Consider the following 21,902-nt stretch of genomic DNA (forward strand, 5'->3'; position numbering starts at 1 on the left):
CTTTTTCTCCCTCAAGGCCAACTTTTTTCTTTTTCTTTTTTCCTCCTCTTGTATGACCAGTTGCCTTTGTTTTTTCATCAAATCTGAGCTTTCTCTCCTACCTCCTGTCCTCCAGCTCATTTGGGGGCAGGCCTTTGGATGACACACTGCTCCCTGCCCTGGAAGGGGCCCCCATTCCAAACTGTAAGTTACTCACCTCCACCACTGACACCAGCCCAAGGCATCCAATCAGACTCTGGTCCAAATCATCCTCCACGTCCAGCTCATCCTCAAGTCTCCTCTGAGGTCTCACTTGCTATGACAAGGGCTTCTGAATGGGCTCTCGGTGCCTTTTGCAATTATGCCTTTCTGCTCCTAGCAGGCAGATCAAAACTATTACAGAAATCCTTGAGTTGGGCCACAGTATAATCCTCAAGCTTGGCCAGCTCAAACTCCATTCCTGCAGGAGCAGATGCACAATCTCCAACCAGAGAAATTATTTAGAGTAAAAAATCAAAAATGACTATAAGCGAGAATTGAAAGATAAAAAATGGCAACTGGAGAGCGTGGGGAAAAATGTCAATGGGGATCAGAGACAACTGATTTAAATTGGTCTGAGTAGAAGTGTACACAAAATTACTGTAAGGCACTGCACAAACAAGTCCTATCCTCACCGCTGAACCACCAATGTTAGAAATTGGGTCTCTAGTTGGAAGGGGTATGCACCCTGTCCAAGTAGGGACCACCATTCTATTCAGGGTAAGTCAGATACACCCCTTAAATTAACCTGTGCTCACCCTCTAGTAGCTTGACACAGAACAGTCAGGCTTAACTTACGAGGCAATGTGTAAAATATTTGTGCAACACTTAATTTACAGTAACACAGTCAAATACCATAAAAAGACTCTCCACCAGTTTAGAAAAATAGAGAATATTTATCTGAGTAAAACAATTCCGAAACAACAAAAACCCAATAAGTAGAAGTCGAGATATGAATTTTTAAAGATTAAATGTGAAAACAGTGCCTAGAAGTCAATAGCAGTCAAAAGGTTACTTTAGGTTGCGAGGGACCTGTGCAAATCCAAAATGCGATGCGTCGTAGTTGGGCTGCGCAGACTAGCAGCGTCGGGCCACACAGTCTGTGAATCCACTGTAGTTGGGCAGCCACTGCGTCGCCGACAATGAGCAATGCGACAATTGTTTTCCCGTACTTGGGATGATGCATTGCTTTTTGCAGGTTTTAGCTGCAGAACCCACTACTGAGGCCCAGGACTGGAGGGGGGCTCCTCAAGCAAGTTTCAGACTCGCAGACAGCAGAGCTCAGCAGCACCAGGAGAGTTGCATTCTTTGATGTCCCTGAGACTGCAGAAGGACAGGGGGGAAACCAGCAATCAGTTGGAGATTCCTGGTTTCAAGGATGCATAGAGCAAGTCCAGTACTTCTCACTGCAGACAAGAAGCAGCAGGCAGCAGGTCAACACAGCAAAGCAAGTAGCAATGTGATAGTCCCTCCTACAGCACAGCAAGCAGTAGACCAGCACAGCAAGCAGTAGGCCAACACAGTAATGCGGTTGCAGAGTGGCAGTCCCTCCCAGCAGCACAGCAGTCCTTCTTTCTGGTAGTGTCCTTGGTACCAGTAGATATCTGATTTGCTGTAGTCTGGGTTCTGATACTTATACCAAAATGTGTCTTTAAATTGGGGAAGACTTCAAAGGGGCCTGTGAAGATCACAAGGTCCCTGCCCTTTCCTTCACTGATTTTAGACACTCTAAAGGGGTTATGCAGTCCTTTGTGTAAGGAGAGGCACATTCTATTCAGGTGTGTCAGCTCCTCCCACCCATCTAGCCCAGGAAGGGCCATCAGCCTGGTGATAAGCCATCAGGATGCAGATGTTACACCAAAGATCCTTTTGTGTGTGATTGTCTAGAGGGACTGCACAAAGCCCAGCTGTCAAAAACTCCAGAGGTGTATCCACAGACAAGCGGAGGCACAGAATGGTGAAAGTAAGATAATGCCAACTTTCTAAAAGTGGTATTTTCAGACTTACAATTTAAAATCCGACTTCAACATAAGTTCTGATTTTAAATTGTGAGTCCAGAGACTCCAAACTCCAAATTTCTATCTTTTCTCAATTGGAAATTACACTTACAAATTATTTTAAGGTAATCCCAATGCTATCCTATTGGAAAGATAGGCCTTGCAATAGTGAAAAACTAATTTAGGAGTTTTTCACTATCTGGACATAGTAAACTTAAAAGTACATGACCAACTTTTTAAATACACTGCACCCTGCCCTTGGGGGTAACTAGGGCCTGCCTTAGGGGTGACTTACAAGTAATATAAGCACTCGCAAAGCTATGAGTCTCGCATTTGCACAAATTAGAGCTTTAGCGGTCTAAACTCAATTTCTTTTCTTGCCACATAAATTGAAAATGAAAAGTAAAACAGTTTCACAATAAGAGAGCCGATTCAAAGTGCCACACCATGAACATGAAGGAGACACACAAAAGAAAAAAGAAGTTTGCTTGCAGTCAAAAGTATCGGCAAAAGTGCAATGTAACAGGGTTGGTGTCCAAGGTGGGACAAACGTAACGTATTTACTAATGATAATAAAGGATTTTTGAAGGGCAAGCCCATTACCGAGCGATAGTGATGGGCGTGTGGTTGGCGTGGTTAAAAGCCCAAGAAGATAACGCGCTGCTATGCTCAACCTAAAAAGGAAGGTTTGGGCCTGGCAACTTGCCAGGTTGAAATGGCAGTTTAAAACTGCACACACAGGCTCAGCAGTGGCCGGCCCGAGACATGTTTGAAGGGCTACTGTAGTGGGTGGCACAATTAGTGCTGCAGGCCCACTAGTAGCATTTAATTTTACAGGCCTTTGGTGCATATAGTGCACTTTACTACTTGCAAGTAAATTGTGGAGCAGCCAAAGTTACTATGCTTAGTGTACAGAGTAGCTGCACTTTAGCACTGGTCAGCAATAGTAAAGTACACAGAATCCTAAAAGCCATCAGAAATGAAGTCAGAAAATAGGAGGCCAAAGAGGAAAAAGTTTGGGGAAACCACGCCAAGGATGCCAGGTCTAACATTAGGTTTCAATTGTATGTTTTCTAAGGTATTTATCAGATCACACTGAATTTGCCACATTTTCCATCGACATGTTTAATTAAGCCCACCACCGCCCTGTCAAAATAGTAATTCACAAACCTTTTTAAATAATGTTTATTTGCCTTCTTTTGGTCCACTTCAATAGAGTGCCACACTTCAGCTACAGGGTAAGAAATGTAATTCAGCTAGTTACCAAAATTATATGTGCTAGTGATATGAGCCTTCCAGGGTTTCACAGAGGTGTTGTGTGCACAGGGGTGTTTTAGTGACTCTTGTAATGTTGATGGCCGCTTCGCTGGGGCTGCATCTGAAGAAGGCTGTTTGTAAAAAGGCCAGCCAGCATAGCACAGTGTAGTAAAATTTACACACAATAGTCAAAGCAATCTGTTACAAAAAAATACTCAAGTGCACCCTTTCAGAATGCAGACACCAGGCATAAAAAGGAAAAAAGATCAGAGTTCAGAAAAATATTTGTTTTACTGCACATCAGAACTAATGCGCAGTGACCCAATCATTTGGCAGTCATTAAATCTCATTAGATACCTATTTTCTCTATCCCTGATCAGGCTGTGCCCTTTTCAAGGTGCCCTTATCGTGCCTGTTTGAAAGCTGATGAATATCTTTGCAATGCTGAATGGTTGGCATATGGTGCCGATGTGATAGTACCAGCTGCCCGCTGTGATACCATGATTAAGCCCATTAGACTGCTGGTGCAGACATATGAATAAATCACTCTGACAACTGTTCCGCAACAAGTACTGCTACCTCACGGGATAGGAATCAAGCTAATGTGATGACTGTGTCTAGCAAATCCAATCAGCCTCGTTCCCAGTATTCAATCATCCATTCACATAAATCTGCAAAAATATAAATCCATTTTGCTTCTTTGATTAGCATTGAGTGAAACAGCAGTGAAGGTGAAATTTAATGTAGCACTATCTAAATCATTACATTGACTTAGAATAAAAACTATAAAATATTAAGTGATATATTATTGTGAAAAGCTAACAAAATACGCATTTCCAAGAACCATCGTGCCAGTTTACGGGACAGTGTTTTAAATATATCTGATACTAGCCACACTAGTGCCTCTTGAATGCCATCCATCCATCCATGAATAAACATGATTTAGATATCAATAATATTATATTCCATGTTTGTTGTTTATACTTTTAACTAACACAGTATTATGAATCACGATTCTTTCATAGATTCACAGACTTGATTCAAGAAGCAAGAAGAACCCAAAATGGAGAGGAAGAAGAGGCATTAAGAAAGACCACCTGAAAACGAACCCATCTGTCCGGATCACATCTTAGTTTGCAAGGGGTGATGCAAGAATGTAAGCTATGCCAAGTACCAGCATCTACCATTGCTTTAAAGGAGCTTGGTTTACCTGGCCTTTTAGCTTGGGAAGAGCTCTATATGAACACTGGTGGAAATGCTCTAAATCTAACCATCTTAACTACATTTAAATAAATGGTGTCATATAATTCTCCGCCATATTGCTCTTCATTGTGCCTATGAAATGAAGTCAATGACTGGCATGAGCAGATGCCTGGTGTTTTAATGAGTGTGCTGCCTGTTCAAGCCCCGGTTTACCTTCCAGCATGCCCTTCGGTCTTGGACAAATCGGATCTCACTCTCTGTGCAGTACTCTTGGCACTAAATCAAATGTCTGTAAATATTTACTATTGTAGTGCCAGGTATTGGGAATCTATCCACCTGTTTATTTATCAATCTGGTGCACAGAGTATGCAGAGCTAAAGAACTTCCTATGAAGCATGCTGTTAGAATCAATGTCAATGCATTTGGCCTTTGTTTTAATTTTATCTTAGCTGTACTCTGCTTATAAAAGCATTGCAGAAAGTATTTCTCTGGGCTCATATGGCACTGTTAGGCTAGGACGGACTGGATTAGCCACCTCTTCTTCACAAGGTAGAACGCACCCATGGCTCCACTGGCTTCGAATACCTGTAACTGCTGTGTCGGACACAAACACAAGGTCCCTTTGTTCGACTGGTCTGTTGGGAGTGGTCCAGGCCTGTGTGCAGCCGGCTGCGGAGGGCCATGGAGCTCAATGTTGGGTTTACTCATGAGCTGCCCCCTGCTTCAGTCTGTAGTGCTCTTCTGGGAGACCCCTCAAACGCTCAGCTGCCTGTCAAAGAGAGCATAAAGTCAAATGAGGCAAAAAGAAAAAAAGGTTAAGCCCAATAAAATAAATATATATATATATATATATATATATATATATATATATTTATTGGTTTATTTTTTTAAGATACCATTTTCAGTTCACTACTTACAAACACCAGTTGGTGTGTTTTAAGCCGGGTGAATTTCACATCATCGGACAGCACACCATCACCACAGTACACTAAGCATTGGCTACCCTCCAGACTGGTAGGTCTGCACTGCTTTGGATTTAAAATCCAGTGTGTGTCGGAACAGTAGTGCAGTTTGTCAGTGTGTGTAATTACTATTGTGTAGCTAGTAATGGTGGCTGCGAGGCACAGAGTTACAGAGCCTTCAGAGGCACCCATGCACACACACACTAATGTAATATTACAGTGTCACAGCACTACAAAAAGAATGGCATTAAAGGAATAGAAGATGATTAAAGCCAAAATGAGCAGACTAGATATTATACATAGAGATATTTCAGTCCAACATGCAGGGCGGCGAGACTCCAAGAGGACATCACTGGGAAAAGCTCCTTAAGTGAGTGCCCGCAACCTGTGGGATGTCTCCGTTTGCTGTTTAGCTTTCAGTTTTATAATCATGGCACTCACTTTGCCCAAAGTTTGTTTGTACTTATCTTCATGTTCTCTTTTTCGTTAAGAGGCTTTGGCAGTTATTGTCCCGCCTCCTCTCTGTGTCCTATCGGTCCCTAAGATGTCCCCACCAGGATAGGCCTGCACTCAAGATTCTATGCTATTTTTAACTGCTGTATAAGACATTCACTATGCGTGTTGTAGACACACACACACACTCATATACATATATGAAACACACATGCTTGATTTACCCCTCCTCCCTTCTTGCTTCATTGGGTAGTGGCACAAAGTGCATTTCCATAGTGACAATGAATCATCATTATATGGCTTGGGCAGCCTGAGCCTTGTCACTTTTATTCATGTGTGTCTTTCTATTTTTCATCAAATGGTAATTCTCTTCCTTAATCAAATAAGTTGGTGTACTTACCACCAGGCACCAATGGTGAGTGTCCCAATTGGTACCATCAGATCTGAGAGACTGAGGTCCTGAAGAAAGCTGACGACCTTTTTAGGGGCAAGTAGGCTGAAACATGTTGATTATTTCTTTAGATGTGAACGACATATAACTTGTCCCTAGCACATCACACTTTCTTTTAATCGTACCCCTATCCCTGCTTGAATAAAACAAACACTGATCAGGGATAGTAGGTACTTTTAAATCACTGCACATTTTTCACAGATCCCACCAGGTCTCTACATCAAGAGACTCTTCCTCCTGATGGAGTTAAGACCAAATGATGATGCTATGGCTATTAGTACATCAGTGGGAAAAGATATGCTACTGATAGAAACTGGTTGTTGAGGGTCACAACACAATTTTATAAGAAATTTTGATCTCAGGGATGGCGTGGTTTTACTCTCGGATTTTCTGTTTCTGCTTGGGAAGCTGGGTGAACTGTTACCTGAAAACTTCTCACTCCCCCCCTTTCGATTCTTTCTGATCTTTCTAACACCTCCAGCATCATGTGCAAAACTCTACTGGACTTTGACTCCAAAAATCACAATGCTTGATTCTAGACTCACCCAATGAATTCCCTACATTAATTCCGACTAAGACAACAAGCTCTCGGAATGTCTTGAAGCCAGTCTCTCGTGACGACCTCCTCATGACTATCTCATCCCTGCCACTATCATCAACACAAACCTTTCACTTTTCTCTGACGTATGGGAAAATATCATTTATGCTTGCCTAACTCAACATTGATTTTCTGACTCTCAAATATGGTCCAATCTCCTCCTTAACTAAAAAAAAACAAACCTTGATTCAAATCTACTTGGAAATTGCCAACCAATCTCCAACCTTCCATGGTTAGGGAAGACCAGTGAAAAATGTGTCAACTCTCCAGATGTATCCAGAATGTGAACTTACTAAAAATCCACTAATCTGGTTTCGGAGTAGGAGAAGGAGAAGGAATTGAAACAGCATACACATAATGCTGGATGATGGGCAACCTTGCCTTTCATTTTAAAAGACCTTACAGCTGTTTTTGACACAATTGATCACTCCAGATTGATTGATTCCCAATAAAACTTTGGGTTTAATGTTACGCGATTCTGCAGCTCCTATCACCCCATATACCTTCTAAATATTGAGATGAAGATACTGGCCACGATACAGGCCTCCAGATTCTTGATAGTCCCCCTTATTGATAGGGACCAATCTGGCTTCATGCCGGGTAGGTCCACCAGACTCAATCTTCACAAGCTTCATAAATGGTAGTCAGAAGTAGGCCGCAGGATGGAACCCCATGTCTTTTCGCATTGGATGTCAAAAAGGCAATTGATGCTAAGTGTTTGAACAGGCTGCTAAGGTGTTCTCTCACGGCCCTCACTATCCTTGATTAGCCACAAAATTTCTTGTATTGTGTAACTGTCATGCTGGGGAGACTAGGCCAGTGTGTGAGCTGTAGTTCTACTGTTTATAAGCGCACCAAGTTTTCTTTCACTCCCAACAGCTGCATATCATCAAAGGAAACTTTCATGAGAGTGGTTGGGACATCTCCAGAGGATCCAACGGAAAACATTCAAGTGTGGTGACTGTTGTATCCTAGTAACCATTGCAGGTCTGTTAAGAATGTGGGTTGGAATGTTATGATTTGAAGGGTGACGGTGGAAGAAGATGGAGTTGTCGATGGAGCTGGGTGCTTCCTGTGAACCCTGGCAGGGGTTGTTCCTGCATACTTAATAAAGGAAATCTTCCATTCATATTTCTGGCATCGCCTTCTTATCCTAACATTGGCGACGAGGATGGGATGCGGCTGTTGAGACGATGTCAAAAGATGTGATGCTGCCACTAGTGACGGTGTCAACCCCTGCCAGAAGGAGATAAATTCTCGGAGATAAAGAAGGAAAGGTGTGATATGTGCAAAGGAATGCAGTGCGGCGTGGAAAAAAGATTGAAGCAAAGATAAAGCGTGACACACAGAGAAGGATTGACACACTGCGAGGAAAAATGAATAAAAGAAGAAAATGGAAGGACATGAAACAGTGTAAGGTGCGGCGTCTCTGCGGTACAATTTACAGCGCTTCAGCAGTTCAATTTAATTGCAATAATGTTAACGCGCGTACATTGGAACAGTTCAAAAGGGAGAGCGTAACAGTATCTGCGCGTTCGTTTGCGTCTTTTGAACGTAAATCAAGGAATTTTACCGTGCTCCGAGCGTGAAAAGGCTCGGGGAGGACGCGCGAAGAGCGTCAGCGCACACGAAGCCACAACAACTATCGGTGTGGCGCGAGTGCAGTCGCGCGGTGATGTCAACGCGTTAACAACCACGGCACTAGTCAGCGTGACGTAGGAAGAGAGCGCGTAGAACGCCTGAGTACATGTAACCACGGCAACGGCCGGAGCGAAGGAGGAGTGAACGAGCAGAGACACTTGCGATAGCACAGTGCAAACGTGGAAGGTGCAAGGCAAACACAGCAATAACATTATAAGGAGAAACAACGTGCACATGGTTTCAGATATTGAAGGTGGCTAAAGTAAGCAACGCAGACGACGGTGGCCACTTTAAGCTATTATTTATGTAATTATTTTATATATTTGTTTTTTTAGGCATGAATTTTCTTAACTATAGCGGATTTGCCTATTTATTGAATAAGACTAAAGGGATAAGAATATGGAAATGTCGTCCATTTTAGCGCCAGTGAAATTCTTACAAAGTCTGGGCCCACCATGCATGGTGTGGGAAGACTGGCGCGAAGCCTTTGAGACTTATTTGGAGGCAACTGGAGGGGTCACGTTCGAACCATTGCGAAAGTTAGCTATTTTAAAACACTGTTTGGGTGTCGAGGGTCGGAGAGCACTGAAAACACTACCAAAACCCAGTCGGAACATCTCCTCAAATGTAGATGGAGAAGGAGATGATCACTCATCATCACCTTCTGACAACTTCATTGGGGATGAATACAGTATAGCCATGAAAGCATTGGATGACAACTATGGCAGAAAAGTCAGTGTGGTAGTGGAAAGACACAAATTTTTCTCCAGGATTCAAGCACAAGGAGAAACTGTAGAGCAATATGTTGCCGCATTGAGAACATTAGCCGCGTCGTGCAAATTTAGAGATTTGCAGGAAGAACTAATTAGAGACCAATTCCTTAATAAAACAAACAACTCTAAAATTCAAGAACGGTTACTGGAATTGAAGGATGAAAATAAGTTACTTACCTGTAACTGTAGTTCTCCAGTATTGGAATCTTTCATAGATTCACATGCTTGAATCATTCCCCGTCGTCGAGATGGGAGTCCCGGTATAATTTTCATAAGTAATGTTAAAACATATTGAAGAGAAAAAGGCCCTAGGCCTCTTCAATTTGATAGTCTATCAGAGTCATTTTGTGAAAAAGGCCCAAACTTGATCCTCCACCAATCAGGCGACAGAACCCTTCAGAACCTCCTGAAAGAAGCTCTAGCACCTCAGATTTTCCAAGCACAAGTGCGTATATTATGTTGAGTATATGCACAACTAGAAAGAAAGAGGTGAAGTGAGCTTCTCCGGGGAGGTGGGTGGGTCGCATGTGAATCTATGAAAGATTCCAATACTGGAGAACTACAGTTACAGGTAAGTAACTTATTTTCTTACTCCAGTATTGGAACTTTCATAGATTCACATGCTTGAATCAGAGTAGAAAGCAATAACTATGCACATTGTAAAATGACAACCTCTTTAATAAACAGGTTATCTTAGACCACAAAGCCTTCTTATCATCATGTATAAATTGATGAAGTATATGAGTGTACTGACATATGTCCCTAAATATATATCTATATATACATATACATATATACACATCTATCTATACACACGTATATATACATAAATATAAGTATCTCGAGATATTCCTGTGAAGATACATGATGAAATTTAAATAACAAACCAGTAATAAAACATGATAAGACACTAATGTAACCTGATCAATATCTGACAACCCGCTTACTTATGGGATTATGATAGTGTTCTCTTATCTTTAGATACATTTCTTTTTTTTTTTTTTTTTCAATGTGCATACCTTTTCTAGGATGGAGTGATGTAGGAGAAATGGCTCACCTTCACCTGAAGAGATTCAAGAGAACCACTTGGCCCACTGCTACCTCTCCGTGCGAGAGGGACTCCAAGCAATAGTGCTTAGTAAAGGTATGACAGCTCTTCCATGTTGCTGCCCTACATATGTCTTGTAGTGGCACTCCGGCAAACAGTGCCGCTGACGATGAGACTTTTCTCGTCGAGTGAGCATGCACAGATGACTGCAAAGGTTTGCCCGCTGCCTGATGGCAGAAGCGAATAGCAGAGGCGATCCATCTAGAAATACTCTGCTTGGATAGCGGGTACCCCTTCCTAGGAGCACTGTACGCCACAAATAGCTGATTAGAGCGCCGAAAAGCTTTTGTCCTGTCCAAATAAAATTGAACGCATCTTTTCACGTCTAGAGAGTGTAATGCTCTCTCCGCTGGAGTAGATGGATGAGGGAAAAAAGACTTGAAGACCAAAGGTTCGTTAATGTGAAAGTCTGACGGAACCTTTGGAATAAAATGCGGGTTAGTGCGCATTAGTAGTCTATCTTGTTTAAGCTGTAGGAATGGCGCTTGGATGGAGAGCGCTTGTACCTCACTGACCCGCCTAGCTGATGTAAGAGCTATCAATAAGGCAACCTTCCACGATAAATGTTTGAGGGAAGCACGGTGGATCGGTTCAAAAGGATGCTTCATCAGTTGTGCCAAAACAATGTTCAAATTCCACGAAGGAGGTGGAGGTCTGAAAAGAGGGTAAACCCTGAACAGCCCCTTTAGAAATCTCTTAATCAGCCGAGAAGAGAAGAGCGAGGGTGTGTCATCTGAACGTCTGTATGCAGCTATGGCTGCTACATGAACTTTAATGGACGAGTGTGCTAGGCCAGATCGAGCTAACTCTAAGAGATACGGCAACATCTCTTCTGGTGGTGAAAGAAAAGGGTCGATTTGACGCTGATGACACCATGCACAGAATCTCTTCCATTTACACTGATACGCCTTGTTAGTGCTATCCGCTCTGGCCTGTGACAAAATATTTCTGCAGTCCTGCGGGATATTCAAATGCGCAAATTCTCTGTGGTGAGGAGCCATGCTGCTAACCGCTTTGACTGCGGATCGGGGTGTCGAACTTGGCCGTTGTTCATTGTTAGTAAATGAGGTAACGGCTCCAGCGGAATATGAGGTTTGACTGAGAGAATGAGGAGCTCTGTGAACCAATGTTGGCGAGGCCAGTACGGGGCTATCAGTATGAGAGTGCACGGTTCTGTTTTCATCTTCGTGAGGACCCTTGGGATCAACGGAATGGGAGGAAAGGCGTAAGCAAAGATGTCTGACCAGACTATCGAAAACGCATTCCCCCAAGATCCCTTTTGGTGATGCCAACTTGCGAAGAACTGGCATTTGGCGTTGTCCTTCGCAAACAGATCCACTGTTGGTGTTCCCCACTGGGAAAAAATCTGGGTTAGTACCGTCTGGTCTAGTTCCCACTCGTGACAGTCCGATTTCTGCCTGCTGAGTGCATCTGCTGCCTTGTTGTTTATTCCCGGCAAGTGCACCGCCGATAGTGTGACGCCTTGCTGCGAGGCCCAGTTCCAGATCGCTTGGGCTTCCCTGAAGAGGGTGAGAGATCTTGTACCTCCTTGTTTGTTGAGATAGTGCATCGTAGTGGTGTTGTCCGTTCTTATCACCACTCGCGATCCATAGATTCTTGGGAGAAACGCTTGTGAGGCGAGATGCACTGCCCTGAGTTCTAGCCAATTGATATGCCTTGATTCCAGATGAGTTGGCCATTTGCCACTTATTTTCAGGTCCTGTAATACTGCGCCCCAGCCTTCCAGTGAGGCATCTGTTGTTATGGTCCACGGGGCTGGCTGTTGAAGAAACAAGAGACCGATTGAGAGATGATGCTTTTGAGACCACCACTTGAGGGTTTTGATCATTATCGGAGTAATTTGTATCTGGTCTTCGAAAGTTCCTGATACTTGAAGCCATTGACGGTTTAACTGCTCCTGCAAGGGGCGCAGCTTTAGCCGACACAGAGGGATCAGAGGTATGCATGATGACATCATGCCCAATAGTGATTTGAAGAGACGGACTGTAACCTTTCGTCTTTTGTGTATGAAACTCCCTAGGGTTAGTAACCTTTGTTGTCTCTCTAACGTGGGACATGCGATGCCGGATTCCGTGTTCAGTTTTGCTCCCAGAAAAGTAATACTGCGTACTGGTAGAGGGTTGGACTTCTCCCAGTTGATCGTGAATCCGAGATTGGTCAGTAAGGAAACGCACTTTCTTGTTGACTTGTGTGCTCCTGTGTAAGTCTTTGCCTTTATTAACCAGTCGTCTAAGTATGGAAAGACCTGGTGCTTTCTTCTCCTGAGAAAGGCTGCCACTGGTGCTAGGCATTTGGTAAATATTCTTGGGGCTGATTTGAGCCCGAAGGGAAGGACGCGATATTGATAATGGCTCCCGGCTACGGTAAATCTCAAATACTTTCTGTGGGCAGGGTGGATTGGTATGTGGAAGTATGCGTCCTTGAGGTCTAGCGATGACATAAAATCTCTTTGATTGAGACGCAGAAGGACGTCTTGCAGGCTGATCATTCGAAACGATTGCTTCTTTAGGTATACATTTAGTTGCCTTATATCGAGGATCGGTCTCCAATCCTTCCACTTTTTTTGAATTATGAAGAACCTGGAATAAAATCCTGTTCCTCGTTGATCCCGAGGCACCTTCTCTATAGCTCCCTTGAGAAGGAGCTTGTAAACCTCTTCTTTGAGTTGTTGAGGATATCTTGAAGGAGTCCTGCGGGGAGGGTTGGAGGGAGGTTTCTGGACAAATTCTAAAGTATGGCCCCGTTCCACTAATTGTAGGACCCACTTGTCTGACGTAATGGTTTGCCATTGACTGAGAAATAAGGAAATTCTTCCACCCAGGGTGACAGGAGGAAGACTGGGCGTAGCCGGCGCCTCGAAAACATCAGGTTCTACGAGCTGAATCTTTAGCAGGGTGGGTTGAGCGTCCACGGCCTGCCGGTCTATTATAGGCTGGTTGAGTCGGTTGTCTTTGGGAGTAGTATGGCCGATATTGTTGTGAAGATGATGGATAGGAAGAGTATCTCTGTTGTTGATATCCCCCTCTGTAAGAGGGCTGGCCGCGCCCCCTAGGACGATAGGACGATTTCCGATATTGCAGGGTCCCTAATGACCTTGCAGTGTCCGTGTCCGTTTTAATTGACTGTAGGGCTTCGTCCACATGTTTCCCAAATAACGCTTGGCCATCAAAGGGTAAGTCTAGGATTTTATTCTGGACGAAATGAGGTGGCTTTGAGCCAGCCCTGTCTTCTTAATACAGCAGCACCTGCAAGCTGTCTGAAAGCAGTGGTCGCTATATCCATTGCACAGTCTATAAGCTCTGCAGACGTGCGTTGACCCTCTTGTACAGTCTTATTTGCCTCTGATTTTACGTCTTCCGGCAGTTGATTATTGAAAGGTGCAATATCCGCCCAAAGCTGTCTGTCGTATCGAGGCAAAATAGCCAAGGAGTTGGCAGCTCTAAGCACTAGGCTGGCCATAGAAGAGAATCTTTTTCCTATGTTATCTAGCCTTCTACCCTCCTTATCTGGGGGCGCGGAAATCGGAGCAGAGGGATTTTTTTATCTTCTTTGAGCCGCTTGAGCTACTACCGAATCTGGAGGAGGATGGCCTGTCAAGCATGTTGGGGCATCATCAGGAGTTTTGTATTTCTTATCCAGACGTGGTAAAACTGCTGTGACTGTTGCTGGATTAGTCATGACTTTAAGGCCTTCTTCCCACAAGTAGTTCACCATCGGGATAGAGCGCACAGACTTCTGGAAGGGCTCTTTAAAATCATAAAGGAAACAATCTGTTTGCTTCGTAGGTAGCGGTAATGCAAAACCCTTGGCTGCCCTCTCTAAGAGATTGTGAAAACCTCCAATGTCTTCAGGTGGGGACTCCACCTTTGAATGAGAAGGAGAAGATGGAGAGGGAATAATATACTCGTCCCACTCTGAGTGAGTATCTATGAGCTCTCCTTCTTCTTGATCTCCTTCTGAAATGTCAGTGTCTTGGGGAATTGTCATGTCTGGGGTGGCCACATCTGTGAGATGCAAAGACGTTGGTCTTTGATGTGGAGTAGAAGGACCAGAAATGGGCGATGGATGAGGCTGTTCTCCTTGTGGAGGAAACCTTCTGTTATAATCCACCAACATGGCTCTAAGGCCAGTAAGCAGGTCGGAAGGGATATACGTTCCCTGTTGATACTGCTGATGCTCCAAGGAAGCCTGGGGATCATAAGCTTCCTCATATTCCTCCTCTTCCTGATATTTTACATTAAATTCAGAGGGGCTGTGGGCTGTTCCAAAAGGCCCATCTTCATCTGAATCTTCATCTCCCTCCAAAAGATGTACTGGTACCAGGGAGGATACCTTACTAGGTGAAGTGTGGGTTGGAGTTAATTTTTCTGTTCTTTTTTTATATTTTTCCCTCATCGACGACGTGTAACCTGACTTTGTCGTAGACGGTGCCGTCGACGCTGGACGCACCGTTATTTTAATAGCAGCAAGCTTCGCCGACGAGTCTACCGTCGACGGTAAAGCTGACACTGACATCAGCGCCGTCGATGATGACGAGGTGTAGACGGTCGTCGACGCTGATGTCGTCGTTGTAGTTCTCGTCGACGGTGGTGTACTCATCGACGATGTCGCCGACGGAGCCGTGGACGATGGAAAACCTAAAGTAGCTGGTGTCGTCGGCAATGCGCCCACCGACGGTCTTTTTTTCCAGTCACAGAAGATGGCTTTTTGAAAGGCACAGATGGTGGAACAGATGAGGATTTCCTGTGCCTCTCAGAACTGGAAGAATGTTTTTCCCCTCTTTACTTGAGAGTTTAGTTGGGGAAGAAGATGGGCTGCGACCCTTATAAGACCCTGAGGCAGTCTTTTTGAGGGCTTTCCTTGAGGTTTGTGAGGGAGATCTAGAGCGTGATCTTGCCCTTTTAGTTGATCTCTTGGATGTTGATGATTCCTCACTCTCAGAATCAGAAACTGGATCCTCCCTATGTTTCAGTTTCTGCAGCCATATTAATATTCTGCCTTCTCTATCCTTTAAGGTCTTAGAAGAAAAAGTACGGCAAATCTTACAGTCCTTGGCTGAATGATCTGGATAGAGGCAGTAAATGCAATCTGATTGAGGATCTTCAGAATGAAGTCTTTTCTTCCCACAAGTCTTGCAGTCTCTAAAGAGACTTTTCTTTTCCTTGTCAGACATAGTTGAAAAATAGCTGACAAATCCAAATAAATGAGTTTCTCTGAGAGAAAAAGAGTTGAATAAAGGTGTGAAAACAGAGCAGAGCTCTGAGGAGACTCCCTAGCACGACGTGCGGTAGAAAATCTGAGGTGCTAGAGCTTCTCTCAGGAGGTTCTGAAGGGTGCTGTCGCCTGATTGGTGGAGGATCAAGTTTGGTCCTTTTTCACAAAATGACTCTGATAGACTATCAAATTGAAGAGGCCTAGGGCCTTTTTCTCTTCAATATGTTTTAACATTACTTATGAAAATTATACCGGGACTCCCATCTCGACGACGGGGAATGATTCAAGAATGTGAATCTATGAAAGTTCCAATACTGGAGTAATCCTTGTTACAAAAGACAATCAATATAGCGAGACGGATAGAGAACACTTCCAAATATCTATCTTAACTTAATCTGAAGCAACGCAGTAATGACAGTTTTTCGAGAGACGTGAACGTTATTTCCAAGGCAAAAAAAGGGGAAGTTGTAAAGTGGGAAAAAAAAAAGAAAGGGAATGTTATAGGTGCAGTAGTAGTAATCATACTGCAGAGGCAAACAAATGCCCTGCGACGTTTATGAAGTGTTACCAGTGTAAGAAAATAGGTCACTTCGCGCGTGTATGCAGGTTGGGACGTATGCAGAAGCAACGACAAAAACAGTCGGTGAACAGTATCAAAGAGTGTGATGATGCACAGTCAAATAGTGAGGATGAGAATGAGGATGAGGGAAAAGTTGAGGTGTTAACTATAGAGGAATGTGTGGGGGCAATTGGAGCTAACTATACTCCTCCAAAATGCAAAGTTAAAATGAAGGATAAAGTGGTGGAAGTGTGGGTAGATTCATGTTTACCATACACCATTGTAAGTAAACAAGTGTGGAAAGAGTTGGAGTGTGGTGAACTCATGCCCACAAACATTAAACCGGTAGGATATTGTGGAGACAAATTACCCCTGGTTCGTTACGTAATGTGTACTATAGCTTTCAAGGAAAGGAGTGCAGAAGTACCTGTGTATGTGGTAGAACATGGAAAGAGCGTATTGGGATGGAGTGAGCAAAGGTCTTTAGGAATAGTGTTAAATCCCAACCATCCTGAACAGGTGTTATTAGTAGATGACGAGGAAAAGAATAGATGGCGGGGAAGGTTTCCAAATCTATATTCAGAGAAATTAGGTTGTCTAAAAAAAATTGAGAATCGAATTGTGGTCATATAGGGTAGCGCTCCTAAAATACACAAGGTGAGAAATGTACCATTCGCCTTAAGACCACAATTGAAGGAGGAGTTAATGAGATTGTGCAATGATAAAGTAATCGAGCTCACTGAGTCATCAGAGTGGCTCAGTCCTATTGTTTTGGCGCGAAAACCTAATGGGAAGTTACGCATGTGCATAGATTTGAGGATTCTCAACAAATGCATATTAGTGGATCGTCATCCTCTGCCGCACATCAGTGAATTATTGTCATCTGTGAGAGGGGCTAAGTATTTTCCATCGATCGATCTTTCTAATGCGTACCATCAAGTACAGTTACATCCCTCATCTAAGAAATTAACGTCTTTCGTTACGCCTGAGGGCATGTTTCAGTGCGTTCGTATGCCGTTTGGGTTAGCATCGGCATCCTCAGTCTTTCAAAGAGTTATGAACAGTATATTGGCAGGAATTGAGAAGGTGGTAGTGTTCCAAGATGACATTTTGGTATGGGGCAAGGATATGGATGACCACAATGAGATGTTGGTGGAAGTTCTGCAAAGGTTACAAGATTCTGGACTCACCATCAGTGCAGATAAATGCAAGTTTGGTGTAAAGCAAATAGAGTATCTAGGTCACATGTTATCTGAGGATGGGTTGAGGCCCAAAAAACAATTGCTCAATGCCATTAAAAATGCGCCAGGTCCGATGAACAAGGATCAACTACAGTCCTTTTTGGGCCTGTCAGAATATTATTCAAAGTTTGTTCCCCAAAGTGCATGTATTGCGAACACTTATGAAAACAAAAGTTCTATTTCTCTGGTCAAGGGAGTGTCAGGAAACTTTTGACTTTATAAAAAACGAAATTGTAGAATCTGTGAGTCTGAAACCGTTTGATCCCAATGATCAATCAATCATTGCTGTGGATGCCAGTGCACACGGTCTTGGGGCGGTATTGATGCAAAAAAAAAAAAAAAGGGGCAAGAAAGAGTAGTTGCCTTTGCGTCACGCACTCTTAAAGGAGCGGAAGCCACATATTCGGTAATTGAGAGAGAGGCTCTAGCATGTTGTTGGGGTGTCAATTATTTAAAAATATATGTGTGGGGCAATAGATTTGAGATTAGAACAGACCATAAACCACTAGTTGATATATTTTCTACCAAAGGAGCCGGCAAAGCTACTCCAAGGATAGCTAAATGGCTCTATCGTTTGCAAGGTTATGACTTCGATTTGACATATGTGCCGGGATTAGTTAACAGATATGCCGATTGTTTGTAGCGCATTCCCTTGCAGGATGTAGAGGAAGGTGAGGATGATCCGAATGACGAAAAATGGGTAGAGGCCAGTGTCAGTGAATCGTGTGGAGGTAGCATAGGAAGGGAGGAATGGTTGAAAGCATTAAAGGATGATGAAGATTTGAGCACGTTGTGTGATTATATTGCGAATTCCACTAAAATACGCAATCTGAAGGAGGTGCTGCGCGAATATAGTAAATTATGGCCAGAACTATCTACGATAGGTGGTGTGTTGAGAAGGGGTGAAAGATTAGTGGTGCCCATGAGTTTGAGAGAAAAGCTGGTGAATCTATTACATGAAGGTCATGGTGGTATGACAGGGATGAAAAGGAGAGCGCAGGTGGACTTTTGGTGGCCGGGTATGGACAAAGATATAGAGAGGAGTGTTCGCAACTGTGTAGCATGCATGTGTAACGACAAATCCCATGTGGTAAGGGAATCCCCTATATCGGGGACCAAATTTCCAGAAAAAACTTCGCAGATGGTAGCCATGGACATCTGTGGTCCGTTTATTTCCAAAGGAATAACAGGGAAATTCACCCTAGTGCTGGTAGATTACTTTTCTAAATGGCCAGAAGTGGCGTTTATGAGAGAGGTGAAGACTGACAATGTAATTGATTTTTGCGAAGAAGTGTTTCACAGGGAGGGTTATCCAGAATGTGTGGTCACTGATAATGGTCCACAATTCGTGTCAGAACAGTTCAAAGATTACTTGAAGAATTTGAAGGTGGAACACTATACTACCGCTGTATACAATCCCAGGGAGAATGGTCTCGTAGAGAGATTCAATAGAGTGTTGAAAGAGTGTGTGCAGTTGAGTGAAGAACAGGGCATGGACTGCAAGGAAGCGGTCAAAGAAATGATGTGGAGTTATTGCAATACCCCTCATTCAAATACTGGTGAAACTCCTTTTTGCCTGTTAAAGGGGAGAGTGGCGGGTACTAAATTAACACCGCCATGGATGAACAAGGCCAAGGTTAAGACATTTAACAGAAAGGAGATAGAGAAAAGAGTTGAAAGGTATCAGGACAAATATGTCGACAGACACAATGACAGTGTGAAAAGAATGAATTATAAGTACAAAGAAGGGGACTGGGTCAGGTCGTGGGTACCGAGTAGACAAAGGAAGAGTTTGCCAAAATGGTCTAAACCCAAACAAGTTGAAGTTGGGGTAGGAAACAGTGTGTGGTTAAGTGATGGTAAGAAATGGAATGTGCAAAAGGTTACGAGCTGTAGTGAGAAGGAGTGTGAAGCGAAGGATGAGGAAGTTAACGGAGGGAGGTCCAATCTAATAGATTGCAATGTGAGGAAAAGTGGTAGAACTACAGTCAAGCCGTCGTGGATGAGAGATTATTATGTCACTAAGTTCGTGTAATAACAGGGATTTTTCACTATGGTAGCTACGGCATGGCTTTTGTGTTCCTGGGAACATTTGTCATTAATATAAGTTTATTCTCCTTATGTTTAAAAAAAAAATTATATATATATATATATATATATATATATATATATATATATATATATATATATATGTTCTATGTAGTTCTTATATCATATTGTTTAGTTCACTTGCATTTGTTACAAATTTAGTAAAGGGGGAGATGTGTTGTATCCTAGTAACCATTGCAGGTCTGTTAAGAATGTGGGTTGGAATGTTATGACTTGAAGGGTGACGGTGGAAGAAGACGGAGTTGTCGATGGAGCTGGGTGCTTCCTGTGAACCCTGGCGGGGGTTGTTCCTGCATACTTAATAAAGGAAATCTTCCATTCATATTTCTGGCATCACCTTCTTATTCTAACAGTGACCCTCTGTGACAGCTGCATCAACAGCTTCCGAAGAAGCTCCACAGTTGGCTCCACAGGTGGTGTCTATGTCTGTACTGAAACAATCTCAAAATGAACAGGAGATGTGGCCTTAGCAGGCTTTCACTTTTTTTTTTAGATGCTGGGGTCAGTGGAGGTGCAGCGTCAGTAGGCATCTGCGTGAGAGCCTCTGGAGTCTTTAACCCTCCAATGAGGCACGGAAAAACAGGAGCTGATGCCAGTGCACCAGTTGGTGCCTAGTTTACCACTGTCATCATGTAAAAAAGTTGTGTCTGGAGCCGCGTGGTGCTACCTGGTGCCAGTAGAGAGCTATTGTTAAAGCTTTTCTGGAACAGTCTGATGTCTAGAAGCATACATCGTAATGCGAGGATTGTGTGTGAAGATGTATCCATCATTTACAGAATAGTTACTACATGGTGTACCCTAAGCATCCACCCAAACCCCACCGTTCTCATTATAACATGTTTGTCTACAGGATCATTTAATTATTGCTCAGTACGATGTCCAACTACATTAAGAAGGATACCACATTAAGAGTATAAAGTCCACCATATAAAATTAAATCATGAAAGAGCTTTGTGCAAAGGAAGGCTTTTATGAGTCAATAACTTCCAAAGAACAACAGGTTGTCCAGTACTGTTCTCACCTGCTCTGGTGTCAAGTCTCGCTGAGCTTGTGCCAGCATCTCATAGCCCACCATGAACTTCCGAACAGTAGCCGAGCGAAGAAGGGGTGGGTAGTAATGTGCATGAAGTTGCCAGTGACTACAATCCTCCTTGAGGTGGGGTCCAGTGGGAGCTCCTAACATTGAAAAACAAATGCAAGCTGCTACGTCACAACCAGAACTCACAAAACCAATCAAAAGAATTGATATGTAATATAGTTGTCTATGCCAAGAAAAGGATAGAGCAAAAAAATACAAATGAAAACAAATGTCAGACATTAACATCAATGCGGCAGTATGGTGTCTCCACTTAAAAACAATTGATAATCCACAGAGAATCACAGGTATACCAAGTGTAGGTGAATAAAGCTGCAGATTTATTTCCCATAAATAGGACCCACAATCGCATCCACCATAAGCCAGCTTCCACTCCTCCAGGCAAACTAGCCATGCCAATGGCCAATACGATCATAGTTCCAAATAGAATAGTCATAAATAAACAAGAAATGTAAAAGACAAGAAACACACACACATATGTATACATATAAAATAACACTACATCATCTCTCTCCCTATAAAATAATGGAATAAAAGAATGTATAAACAAAAACGAATAGTACAAACTTGAGATTGAGTAAAGCAATAACAACTAATACATCACACAATCACTAAAGTTTGTAGGTAAACTGACAACCCATGAGCTGTGTGTGGACTCAGGCTCCAGCATAGTTTCACGACTAGAAGACTTGCTCCTTGTTTCTGTTATTACAGGGGTGTTGTTCAGGTTTTCACAAGAAGGCATCCCGACACTATTATTGTTTACCACAACCACATCAGTAGACATAATTGAATTCTCAGTGTCCTTATTCAAGTACATACCCTTGAAAACGTCTGCTTGTTGTGTGGATACAGGATTAACACTGTCCTTATTCCACCACCCTTTCCCTTCCAATAACACAGAAACCTTGCTGGATCTGATAACGTTTACGGGCAGAGAGTACTTGGACTCTCCTTTGTTAACTGTGAATGGTTGTTTGATTTTAACCCAATCAGTCACATTAACATCCACTTTCTTAACACTCTTCCTATTGTCACAATATGTTTTTTGAGTTTGTTGTTTATTTAATACTCTGTCCGTCAAGGTTGCTTCACAAATTGTACTGTGTTTCACCCTTGCTCTTCAACATGTTTGACATCCACTCGGGTGTAGGTTTTGTCCAAGGATCTCTTCCTATAAGGAGTCTAAAAGGAGCAACCC

The 21,902-nt window shown here is 43.0% G+C and overlaps 1 protein-coding gene across 2 annotated transcripts in view; it reads right to left on the reverse strand.

Moving 5' to 3' along the window:
* Positions 1-3,993: 3,993 nt before the first annotated feature.
* Positions 3,994-21,902, reverse strand: part of GALT (galactose-1-phosphate uridylyltransferase) — a 105,783-nt gene continuing 87,874 nt past the window's right edge. For both annotated transcript variants that reach the window (XM_069214489.1, XM_069214574.1), the window contains 2 exons: positions 20,627-20,781; positions 3,994-5,244 (listed from right to left, as the gene is read on the reverse strand). In XM_069214489.1, coding sequence (XP_069070590.1) covers positions 5,176-5,244; positions 20,627-20,781 — 224 coding nt within the window. In that variant the 3' untranslated portion in view covers positions 3,994-5,175. The remainder of the gene's footprint in view (positions 5,245-20,626; positions 20,782-21,902) is intronic.

This window comes from Pleurodeles waltl, chromosome 1_1, assembly GCF_031143425.1.
Source record: "Pleurodeles waltl isolate 20211129_DDA chromosome 1_1, aPleWal1.hap1.20221129, whole genome shotgun sequence".
Taxonomy (NCBI): Eukaryota; Metazoa; Chordata; class Amphibia; order Caudata; family Salamandridae; genus Pleurodeles; species Pleurodeles waltl.